The 13257-nt window shown below is 41.1% G+C and overlaps 1 protein-coding gene across 1 annotated transcript in view; it reads right to left on the reverse strand.

Moving 5' to 3' along the window:
• LOC129863186 (DENN domain-containing protein 1A-like) overlaps positions 1 to 13257 on the reverse strand; it is a 44156-nt gene that overhangs the window by 20843 nt on the left and 10056 nt on the right. The window contains 2 exon segments of the mRNA XM_055935107.1: positions 6338 to 6439; positions 6715 to 6760. Of these exon segments, the coding sequence (XP_055791082.1) occupies positions 6338 to 6439; positions 6715 to 6760 (148 nt within the window).

The following is a 13257-nucleotide window of genomic DNA, read 5'->3' on the forward strand; positions in this document are numbered from 1 at the left end:
GTAAATTTTAACTTGAAATGAAAATACTTTCTTTGAAAATTAGAAATGCGTAATATCTGAAAATGTAGCTAGTTGGAGTATATTACCCGTGGTCTGAAATCGGAGTAGATAGACAAACTAGCTGATAAATTCACTTTGGCTATCAATAGTTGCAGTGACATTCTGTTGAAATGGATACTTGCATAGTGGATTTTGTTAAGACATGTAGCTAGCTAGCTAGCTAAACAATGGACCATAATCACAACTTGTGTAAGTTCACACACGTCACATAACATTAGGTAACGAGCTAGCCAGCTAATGTTAGCTAGTTAAACAAAAATGAACAGTGCCAACAATGCCACAGTGCTGGGAGCTAGTGTAACGGATGTCAAATGGCTAGCTAGTTAGCGGTGGTGCGCGCTAATAGCGTTTCAATCGGTTACGTCACTCGCTTTGAGACCTTGAAGTAGTGGTTCCCCTTGCTCTGAGCCAGCCATCTAATGTTAGCTAGCTAGCTAACAGTACACTTTAACTTGAAATGAAATCACTTTCTGTCAAAATTAGAAAACATGTAATATCAGAAAATATAGCTAGCTATCTTACCTGTATACATCATTTTACATGGACACGTCTCCCTGTCAGGAATGCCATGCCACGGCTGCCTTTAGTTTGAAGATGTAATCCGGGGAGACAGGTGTTTCCTCCATCTCTTCAGCTATCATAATATAATTCCACTGATTTCAAAACTTGATCCTCCAGAAAGTGGAGATACTTATGCAGCTCCACTACACAATACATAAAAAAAGCTGTGTTCAACAGGATTACCAACACAGAAAGACAAGCTTCTATGGCAGACCAATCCAAACTCCTCTTTCGGCATGTCCAGCCCACTCATTATCTCAGCCAATCATGGCTAGTGGGAAGGTAGCAATCTTTTTCTCTGGTTAACCAACAAGGCTTGTAATATAACAATTTTATTCGTATTTACTGATGGCATACAAGTTTGTTATTAAGTTTCATCAAAGAAAATTGTTTACGTTCAAACAGCTCTCCCGTGAAGTCGTGACTTGCGACATATGCCTAGTTTCCTGAATCGGGTCACATTTACTTGGAATGAAATCTGAGGTGCAGTTAACTTATCCTCTTTAGCAGAGGTAACTCTGGGTCTTCCTTTCCTGTGGCAGTCCTCATGAGAGCCAGTTTCATCATAGCACTTGATGGCTTTTGCGCCTGCACTTGAAGAAACGTTCAAAGTTCTTGAAATGTTCCGTATTGACTGACCTTCATGTCTTAAAGCAGGGGTGTCAAACTCATTCCACGGAGGGCCTAGTGTCTGCAGGTTTTTGGTTTTTCCTTTCAATAAAGCCCTAGACAACCAGGTGTGGGGAGTTCCTAACTAATTAGTGATGTTAATTCATCAATCAAGTACAAGGGAGGAGCGAAAACCCGCAGACACTCGGCCCTTCGTGGAATGAGTTTGACACCTGTGTCTTAAAGTATCGATGGACTGTCCTTTCTCTGCTTATTTGAGCTGTTCTTGCCATAATATGGACTCTTTTACCAAATAGGGCTATCTTCTGTTTACCATCCCTACCTTGTCACGACACAATTGATTGGCTCAAACGCATTAAGAAGTAAAGAAATTCCAGAAATGTAACTATCAACAAGGCACACTTGTTAATTGAAATGGTTGAGAGAATGCCAAGAGTGTGCAAAGCTGTCATCAAGGCAAAGGGTGGCAACTAGAGGTCGACCGATCGGAATTAATGGCCGATTAATCGGGGCCGATTTCAAGTTTTCATAACAATCGGAAATCAGTATTTTTGGGCACCGATTTGCCGTTTTTTTAATTTATTGATATTTTTTTACACCTTTATTTAATCTTTATTTAACTAGACAAGTCAGTTAAGAACACATTCTTATTTTCAATGACGGCCTAGGAACGTTCTGCAGAACAACAGATTTTTAACCTTGTCAGCTCGGGGGATCCAATCTTGCATTGATTACATTGCACTCCACGAGGAGCCTGCCTGTTAGCGAATGCAGTAAGCTAAGGTAAGTTGCTAGCTAGCATTAAACTTATCTTATAAAAAACAATCAATCAATGACTGTCATTGCTCCAATGTGTACTTAACCATAAACATCAATGCCTTTCTTAAAATCAATACACAAGTATATATTTTTAAACCTGCATATTTAGCTAAAAGAAATCCAGGTTAGCAGGCAATATTAACCAGGTGAAATTGTGTCATTTCTTTTGCGTTCATTGCACGCAGAGTCAGGGTATATGCAACAGTTTGGGCCGCCTGGCTCTTTGCGAACTAATTTGCCAGAATTTTACGTAATTATGACAACATTGAAGGTTGTGCAATATAACAGGAATATTTAGACTCATGGATGCCACCCGTTAGATAAAATACGGAACGGAATAAACGTTTTGTTTTCGAGGTGGTAGTTTCCGGATTAGTCAAAGGTATATGGTTTAGAGAGAAATAGTCGACGCGTTATAATTCCTGTAATAACTTGCGGCTGAACTTGAAAGGGGTTCCTTCGTTATTTTACCGTTCATGTCTTCCATAGAGAATGTCTTGATCTACTTCAAATAAGGTCTGTGTTTCGTGCAGGCTTAAAACGCCTCGACGTTTTGATACCCGTGTAAATCTCACAAGGATAAGGTAACGTTTGTCAACATATTTTCATAAATCCACTCTACAAATGTTTTTATCTTCGCTTATATTTAGCCAATATTGATCAGAGTTACCTTGTCCTATGGATATCTCCACAGTTATAAAATTGGCACGGTGATGTAAGCCTACACGAAACACAGACCTTATTTTAAGTGAATCTAAAAATATCCTATGGAATAAATGAAGGAACCGCTTTTCAGATTTTGCTAGGTGTCATGGAAATTATGACTCGCACTTTGGTTGTCAATTCTTACCATGCCCATTATTAACATAGGATTTCCTGCATATAGAAATTAAAGTTTTTGTTTTCAACATTCATCACAGGTAACTTAAACTCTATTTTTATTCAAACAGCTGAGAGTATTTGTCTCCTAAGCAGACTCTTCAGTATCATTGTCACTTCAGAGCTGTGTGCGTGTGTATGATGTATTATATTAAGTTAAAGTAAAAGTGTTCATTATTCATTCAGTATTGTTGCAATTGTCATTATTACAAAAATGTGTGTGTGTGTGTATGATATATATATATATATTTAAAAAAACCTTTTTTTTTTATAAATCGCCCGATTTAATCGGTATCGGCTTTTTTTGTCCTCCAATAATCGATATCGGTATCGGCATTGAAAAATCATAATCGGTCGACCTCTAGTGGCTACTTTGAAGAATCTCAAATATTAAACACATTTTGATTTGTTTAACACTTTTGTGGTTAATACATGATGTGTTATTTCATAGTTTTGATGTCTTCACTATTATTCTACAATGTAGAAAATAGTAAAAATAAAGAAAAACCCTTGAATGAGTAGGTATGTCCAAACCTTTGACTGGTACTGTATATATATAATATATTTTTGCTTATAATATACTGTATTTGGCCTGCAGGGGATAGTGGAGGGGACATTTTAGAGGCCCCGATTTTGGCGGTGTAGACATTTTTGCATTTTAAAATAAATTTCTGCAATTCTACACACATTTTCCCACGGAGCTGAGAGACATTTTTGCTGTTGTAAAGCTAATTTCCTGCAATTATATTAATATTGCCATGGATAATGGTGTGTTCATTTTCTCATACATAATAACAAAATCAATACTGCTAAATTAAATGTTTTTGGAATTGTCAATTGACTGTCTAGCTATTATTTTAGTGATTGTTAGTTGTTAAAGATTATATTATTGAAAGACATAAAGGTCCATTATCTTTTCTGTATACTTTATATCTGGTTTCAGTCATTTAATTTTACACTGAAAGAGTTTTTCAATCCCAGAAAATCATTTCTAATAATTTCTCTCTTTTTTTTTACACAGTTTGGACTTCGGTGACCCGAAAAAACGCTTAGGCTGCCCCAAAAATTCCTGCAATCAAATTCAATTTGGAAAGAACCACTCTTCAAGACCATCCTGTTCTGGAACTGTAGAGCTGGATAAGTGGGTATGTATGTGTATGTGAGTGTCTGCAGGCATGTGCACAGATATGTCTCTACTTTTGCAGATTACACATCCCTTCCAGTCTCCAGTGCCCTTTTGGGTAGTGGCATAATTTACCTCTAAAATATTATGTTGTATAGATTTTTTGTCATTGAACCCACTTCCCGCAAATCTGACATCGTCAAGTTCGCCACACCTTTTCCTTCCATTGGTTGCGCCTGTTTATCTGCCCAAAACAGAGCTCACGCGCACCCAGTATCCAAGCATGCATGGCTTGAGAGATGTGGTCACCGGTCGAGTATGTGTAGTGAGCTACCTAGTTTAAATATCAACAGTACTGCCACAGCAGCATACCACTTGATTAACACTTGATACAACTTGATTTAGCCTACATTGTCATCAATAGTCTGGTTGGCTGATACATGCAGCAGGGAGAGGCAGAAAGACATAGAGAAGAGTCACTGCTTCAATGACCCTCCAACCCAACTCCATCCCTTCTTCGGTCGGGAGTTGCACATGTGTCAGGGCAGCAGCAACACAGCTGCATATAGCTAACCACCATATACTAAAATATCCACACAAGCCACTAGCCAGCCAGCCATCATGAGTTAGAAGATTATGAACATTGTATTACGAAGTTGTTATTCTGAAAGGATGATTGAAGATAGATCTCAGTCAGTAAAATAAACTGAGCTTGCTAACTAGCAGGTTTACATCAATCATCATGTAAATGGAGGAGGAGGCACTATAACTACACTGAACAAAAATATAAATGCAACATGCAACAATTTCAAAGATTATACTGAGTTACAGTTCATAGAAGGACATCAATGCATAAGGCTCTAATCTATGGACTTCCCATGACTAGGAATACAGATATGTATCTATTGGTCACAGACACCTTAAAAAAAGGTAGGGGTATGGATCAGAAAACCAGTCAGTACGTGGTGTGACCAACATTTGCCTCATGCAGTGCGACACATCTCCTTCACATAGAGTTGATCAGGCTATTGATTGTGGGCTGTGGAATGTTGTCCCACTCCCCTTCAATGGCTGTGCGAAGTAGCTGGATATTGTCGGGAACTGGAACACGCTGTCGTACACGTCGACATGGGGCTGTGCATTATCATGCTTAAACATGGCGGCGGATGAATGGCAAAACAATGGGCCTCAGGATCTCGTCACATTCAAATTGCAATCGATAAAACGCAATTGTGTTCGTTGTCCGTAGCTTACGCCTGCCCATACCATAACCCCACAGAACCCCATATGGAGCACTATGTTCACAACGTTTGCGTAAGAAAACTGCTCGCCCATGCTGTCTGCCATCTGCACGCTACGTTTGAAACCGAGATTCATCTGTGAAGAGCACACTTCTCCAGTGTGCCAGTGGCCATCAAAGTTGAGCCTTTGCCCACTGAAGTCGGTTACAACGCAAAACTGCAGATATGTCAAGATCCTGGTGAGGACGACGAGCACGCAGGTAGCTTTCCTGAGACGGTTTCTGACAGATAGTGCAGAAATCCTTCAGTTCTGCAAACCCACAGCTTCATCAGCTGTCCGGGTGGGCTGGTCTCAGACGATCCCGCGGGTGAAGAAGCCGGATGTGGAGGTCCTGGGCTGGCATGGTTTTACGTGGTCTGCGTTTGTGAGGCCGGTTGGACATACTGCCAAATTCTCTAAAATGATGTTAGAGGCGGCTTATGGTAGAGAAATGGACATTCAATTCTCATGGTAAAATCTCTGGTGGACATTCCTGCAGTCAACATGTCAATTGTACGCTCCCTCAAAACTTGAGACATCTGTGGCATTGTGTTGTGTGACAAAACTGTACATTTTAGAGTGGCCTTTTATTGTCCCCAGCACAAGGTGCACCTGTGTAATGATCATACTGTTTAATCAGCTTCTTGACATGCCATACCTGTCAGGTGGTTGGATTATCTTGGCAAAGGAGAAATGCTAACTAAAAGGGATGTAAACAAATTTGTGCACAAAATTTGAGAGAAATAACCTTTTTATGCATATGGAACATTTCTGGGATCTTTTATTTCAGCTCATAAAACAACACTTGACTTGTTGCATTTATACTTTTGTTCAGTGTAGCTTTCTTAAAAGTGTTGAGTGTTTTGTGTCAGAAATAAATAGCCCTATGCAACAACAACAAAACACTTTGAGATATGAAAGTCTGTGCACGGGCCTGCGTGTCTGTGTGTGCATGCGCACGTCTATGTCGTGAGTGTGTCTCACCACGTCGTTAGGCAGGCTTTGGAGCTCGCCGAAGGGTGTTTCCGTGGTGTTGTTGTCTACGTTGAGGACTACCACATCATCCAGGGCCATCCCCCTCACCTTCTGCAGGGAGAGAGACACACGGAGAGAAGGCTTGACACTTGCACACTCATATTCACAGACACACACAGTCAAACAGACACGAACACACACACACACACACACACACACACACACACACACACACACACACACACACACACACACACACACACACACACACACACACACACACACACACACACACACACACACACACGCAGGCAGTCAAACAGACATGCATACACAAACATACTTATGAGTTGAGTTTATAAACCTGTCTGTGGTTAGGAACTTACCTCCATTAGGCTGGAATATACTCCAATGAGGTAGGGCATGGGTACACTGCAAAACACAAACAGATCAGTGGCGTAAACCACCAGAAATTTTGCAAATGTATTACAAATAAAAAACAGATACCTTATTTACATAAGTATTCAGATCCTAGACTCTAAATTGAGCACAGGTGCATCCTGTTTCCATTGATCATCCTTGAGATGTTTCTACAACTTGATTGGAGTCGACCTGAAGTTTGGAACCATCAAGACTCTTCCTAGAGCTGGCCACACTGCCAAACTGAGCAATTGGGGGAGAAGGGCCTTGGTCAGGGAGGTGACCAAGAACACGATGGTCACTGTGACAGAGCTCCATACGTCCTCTGCGGAGATGGGAGAACCTTCCAGAAGGACAACCATCTCTGCAGCACTCCACCAAACAGGCCTTTATGGTAGAGTGGCCAAACGGAAGCCACTCTTCAGTAAATGATAGCCCGCTTGGAGTTTGCCAAAAGGCACCTGTTCTGATGAAACCAAGATTGAACTCTTTGGCCTGAATGCCAGGTTTCACGTCTGGGGGAAACCTGGCACCATCCCTAAGGTGAAGCATGGTGGTGGCAGCATCATGCTGTGGGGATGTTTTTCAACGGTAGGGACTGGGGGACTTGTCAGGATCGAGGGAAAGATGAACGGAGCAAAGTACAGAAAGAACCTGCTTTTCAGAGCACTCAGGACCTCAGATTGGGATGAAGGTTCACCTTCCAACAGGACAATGACCCTAAGCACACAGCCAAGACAATGCAGGAGTGGTTTCAGGACGAGTCTCTGAATTTCCTTGAGTGGCCCAGCCAGAGCCCGGACTTGAACCCGATAGAATATCTCTGGAGAAACTTGAAAATAGCTGTGCAGCTATGCTCCCCATCCAACCTGACAGAGCTTGAGAGGATCTGCAGAGATGAATGGGAGAAACTCCCCAATACAGGTGTGCCAAGCTGGTAGCGTCATACCCAAAAGACTGGAAGCTGTAATCGCTGCCAAAGGTGATTCAACAAAGTACTGAGTAAAGAGTCTGAATACTTATGTAAATGTGATATTTTTGGTTTTAATTTTTTATAAAAATAAAAGTTATAAAAATATCTGTTTTTGCTTTGTCATCATGGGATATTGTGTGTAGGTTGACGAGGGGGAAAAAACACTTTAAACAATTTTAGAATAAGACTGCAACGTAACGAAATGTGAAAAAAGTTAAGGTTTCTGAATACTTCCCGAAAGTCACTGTATGTACACTACTGGTCAAAAGTTTTAGAACACCTGCTCATTCAAGGGTTTTTCTTTATTTGTACTATGTTCTACATTGTAGAATAATAGTGAAGACATCAAAACTATGAAATAACACATATGGAATAAAGTACTAACCAAAAACATGTTAAACAAATCAAAATGTATTTTAGATTCTTCAAAGTAGCTACCCTGTGCCTTGATGACAACATTGCACACTCTTGGCATTCTCTCAACCAGCTTCAAGAGGTAGTCACCTGGAATGCAATTTCAATTAACAGGTGTGCCTTGTTTAAAGTTCATTTGTGGAATATCTTTCCTTCTTAATGCGTTTGAGCCAATCAGCTGTGTTGTGACAAGGTAGTGGGGGTATACAGAAGATAGCCCTATTTGGTAAAAGACCAAGTCTGTAACGGTCCTGACCTGTTTTATGTTGTTTTGTATGTGTAATTGGTCAGGGCGTTAGTTTTGGGTGGGCAGTCTATGTTATCTGTTTCTATGTTGGTTTTGGGTTGCCTGGTATGGCTCTTAATTAGAGGCAGGTGGTTTGCGTTTTCCTCTAATTAAGAGTCATATTTAGGTAGGGCGTTCTCACTGTTTGTTTGTGGGTGATTGTCTTCCGTATTCTGTGTTATGTCTTGCACCATACGGGACTGTTCGGTTGTTTGTTCGTTTCGTTTCGATGTAGTCTGTTCCTGTCCGTGAGTTTTACGTTTTAGTTAAGTAAGTTCATGTTCAGGTTTTTTCGTCTACGTCGTTTTCTTGTTTTTGTAATTTTGAAAGTGTTTTGTTTTTCGTGTTGCCATCTTCGTTAATAATAAAGAGATGGCTTATTTCCCGAATGCTGCATTTTGGTCTGATGATCCTTCTCTCCTCTCCTCATCCGAGGAAGAGGAGAACGACAGCCCTTACAAAGTCCATATTATGGCAAGACCAACTCAAATAAGCAAAGAGAAAGGACAGTCCATCATTACTTTAAGACATGAGGGTCAGTCAATGCGGAACATTTCAAGAACTTTAAAAGTGTCTTCAAGTGCAGTCACAAAAACCATCAAGCGCTATGATGAAACTGGCTCTCATGAGGACCGCCATAGGAATGGAAAATCTAGAGTTACCTCTGCTGCAGAGGATAAGTTCATTAGAATTAACTGCACATCAGATTGCAGCCCAAATAAATAATGGACACATCTCAACATCAACTGTTCAACTGTTCAGAGGAGACTGTGTGAATCAGGCCTTCATGGTTGAATTGCTGCAAAGAAACTACTACTAAAGGACACCAATAATAAGAAGAGACTTGCTTGGGCCAAGAAACACGAGCTATGGTCATTAGACCGGTGGACATTTGTCCTTTGGTCTGGAGTCCACATTTTTGGTTCCAGCCGTCGTGCCTTTGTGAGACGCGGTGTGGGTGAATGGATGATCTCCGCATGAGTATTTCCCACCGTAAAGCATGGAGGAGGAGGTGTTTTGGTGTGGGGGTGCCTTGCTGGTCATACTGTCAGTGATTTATTTAGAATTCAAGGCACAATTAACCAGCATGTCTACCACAGCATTCTGCAGCGATTCTCCATCCCATCTGGTTGGTGCTTAGTGGGACTATCATTTGTTTTTCACAGGACAATGGCCCAAAACACACCTTCAGGCTGTGTAAGGGATACTTGACCAAGAAGGAGAATGATGGTGCTGCATCAGATGACCTGGCCTCCACAATTCCCTGACCTCAACCCAATTGAGATGGTTAGGGATGAGTTGGACTGCAGAGTGAAGGAAAAGCAGCTAACAAGTGTTCAGCATATGTGGGAACTCCTTCAAGACTGCTGGAAAAGCATTCCAGATGAAGCTGATATATTTTTATTTGTTTAACATTTTTGGGTTACTACATGATTCCATATGTGTTATGTCATAGTTTTGATGTCTTCGCTATTATTCTACAATGTAGAAAATAGTAAAAATCAAGAAAACCCTTGAATGAGTAGGTGTGTCCCAACTTTTGACTGGTACTGTATGTATGTACAGTGGGGAGAACAAGTATTTGATACACTGCCAATTTTGTAGGTTTTCCTACTTACAAAGCATGTAGAGGTCTGTAATTTTTATCATAGGTACACTTCAACTGTGAGAGACGGAATCTAAAACAAAAATCCAGAAAATCACATTGTATGATTTTTAAGTAATTAATTTGCATTATATTGCATGACATAAGTATTTGATCACCTACCAACCAGTAAGAATTCCGGCTCTCACAGACCTGTTAGTTTTTCTATAAGAAGCCCTCCTGTTCTCCACTCATTACCTGTATTAACTGCACCTGTTTGAACTCATTACCTGTATAAAAGACACCTGTCCACACACTCAATCAAACAGACTCCAACCTCTGCACAATGGCCAAGACCAGAGATCTGTGTAAGGACATCAGGGATAACATTGTAGACCTGCACAAGGCTGGGATGGGCTACAGGACAATAGGTAAGCAGCTTGGTGAGAAGGCAACAACTGTTGGCGCAATTATTAGAAAATGGAAGAAGTTGAAGATGACGGTCAATCACCCTCGGTCTGGGGCTACATGCAAGATCTCACCTCGTGGGGCATCAATGATCATGGGGAAGGTGAGGGATCAGCCCAGAACTACACGGCAGGACCTGGTCAATGACCTGAAGAGAGCTGGGACCACAGTCTCAAAGAAAACCATTAGTACCACACTACGCCGTCATGGATTAAAATCCTGCAGCGCACGCAAGGTCCCCCTGCTCAAGCCAGCGCATGTCCAGGCCCGTCTGAAGTTTGCCAATGACCATCTGGATGATCCAGAGGAGGAATGGGAGAAGGTCATGTGGTCTGATGAGACAAAAATAGAGCTTTTTGGTCTAAACTCCACTCGCCGTGTTTGGAGGAAGAAGAAGGATGAGTACAACCCCAATGACACCATCCCAACCGTGAAGCATGGAGGTGAAAACATCATTCTTTGGGGATGCTTTTCTGCAAAGGGGACAGGACGACTGCACCGTATTGAGGGGAGAATGGATGGGGCCATGGATCGCGAGATCTTGGCCAACAACCTCCTTCCCTCAGTAAGAGCATTGAAGATGGGTCGTGGCTGGGTCTTCCAGCATGACAATGACCCGAAACATACAGCCAGGGCAACTAAGGAGTGGCTCCGTAAGAAGCATCTCAAGGTCCTGGAGTGGCCTAGCCAGTCTCCAGACCTGAACCCAATAGAAAATCTTTGGAGGGAGCTGAAAGTCCGTATTGCCCAGCGACAGCCCCGAAATCTGAAGGATCTGGAGAAGGTCTGTATGGAGGAGTGGGCCAAAATCCCTGCTGCAGTGTGTGCAAACCTGGTCAAGAACTACAGGAAACATATGATCTCTGTAATTGCAAACAAAGATTTGTGTAACCAAATATTAAGTTCTGCTTTTCTGATGTATCAAATACTTATGTCATGCAATAAAATGCAAATTAATTACTTAAAAATCATACAATGTGATTTTCTGTATTTTTATTTTAGATTCCGTCTCTCACAGTTGAAGTGTACCTATGATAAAAAATTACAGACCTCTACATGCTTTGTAAGTAGGAAAACCTGCAAAATCGGCAGTGTATCAAATACTTGTTCTCCCCACTGTATGTATGTATGTATGTCATGTCACGTTATGGAGCATAATGTATTTACAGTTTTATTCACGTTTTCAAGATCTGGTGACAAATACTGCATTCCGATTATTGCATAGATTATAATGGACACCTATGATGTGTGTAAAATAATTTTAGGGTATTTTGTTACTAATGTAGCCTACATTTTCCAGTTTGGATGATTGTGTTATGCTGCCGCTACTTCTGTGAATGTCTGAACATTGCATCCAAACATAAACTGGTCACATTCAGGACATAACTTTGTAAGGACTGTGTTTGTGCTAAATGTTTCTGTGAAAAAACAATGTGGACAGCTCAAACACGGACTGTTGCATCAATCGAAACTGAACGTTCTAAATAAGCGTTTTAATCACACTTGTTTGAGCATACGCTGCAGGGACCACTGTAGAATGATCACACCCATTTGTTGGTACGTGTGAAAAGATTAAAAGGTGAGTTGGTGCTAGTAAAGAAGCCTGCTGCTATGGAAATCAAGCCAGCATGTTTCTCCACTGAAACAATGAAAACTCCTGTAGCTTCTACAGTATGTGACCCATCTGAAACAGAGCTGTGTTTCACACCTTCAGTTAACTGTACACCATGGGTGGAGGGGGGGGGAGATTATTCCTGTTGACTGAGAAAGGTCCAATTACTCGGGTTCAACATTATACATACACACGCATGGACAAATACAAACACACGCACAAGCACACGCACACACACAAACCTTCAGCCTTTGAACCAGAATAAGGAACTAGATACACTGCAAAAACATTTTTTTTAAGTGACACTGTCAAACTATTGTGATATACTCAAAATTATTGTGAACAGGGTCATATTGTACTATCCACCCCTATTTCAGATGCTTTATGCTTCCACATATGTCCTTTATGCTACTGTGTCAAATAAAACTTTAAAGGCGGCAATCTGCAGTTCAAACAACAACAAAGCATTACCCCACTACTGTCTTGATAAACAGTTACGGTATGGGGCAGGAGAAATGTAAACACTCTCAAATTCATAGACAGAGCTAAATCAAATTTATAGACAGAGCATTGGATGCAAGGTACAGTTCTCATCAGGGGTGAACATTTGAGGCTGGTCTTAGCCAAAGCCCAGGCCCAGTCCGACATTACCGAAATGCAATGATTTTCATTTCACATTGTAATTTAAATCAAATCTATTTTTATTTGTCACATGCATCGTAAACAATAGGTGTAGACTAACAGTGAAATGCTTACTTATGGGCACTTCCCAGCAATGCAAAGAAACATTTTTGTTGTTGAAAAAAAAGTAAAATAAATTGATGAGCAGGGGTACGAGGCAATTGAGGTACATACACTACATATACAAAAGTATGTGGACAGTCCTTCAAATTAGTGGATTTGGCTATTTCAGCCACACTCGTTCCTGACAGGTATATAAAATTGAGGCAGTTTGGAACTTGGTAGTGAGTGTTGCAGCCATGAAATCTCCATAAACAAACATTGGCAGTAGAACGGCCTTACTTAAGAGCTCAGTGACTTTCAAAGTGGCAACCGTCATAGGATGCCAACTTTCCAACAAGTCAGTTCGTCAAATGTATGCTCTGCTAGAACTGCCCTGGTCAACTGTAAGTGCTGTTGTTATGAAGTGGAAACGTCTAGGTGCAACAAC

Source organism: Salvelinus fontinalis, chromosome 10 (genome assembly GCF_029448725.1).
Source record: "Salvelinus fontinalis isolate EN_2023a chromosome 10, ASM2944872v1, whole genome shotgun sequence".
Lineage (NCBI taxonomy): Eukaryota > Metazoa > Chordata > Actinopteri > Salmoniformes > Salmonidae > Salvelinus > Salvelinus fontinalis.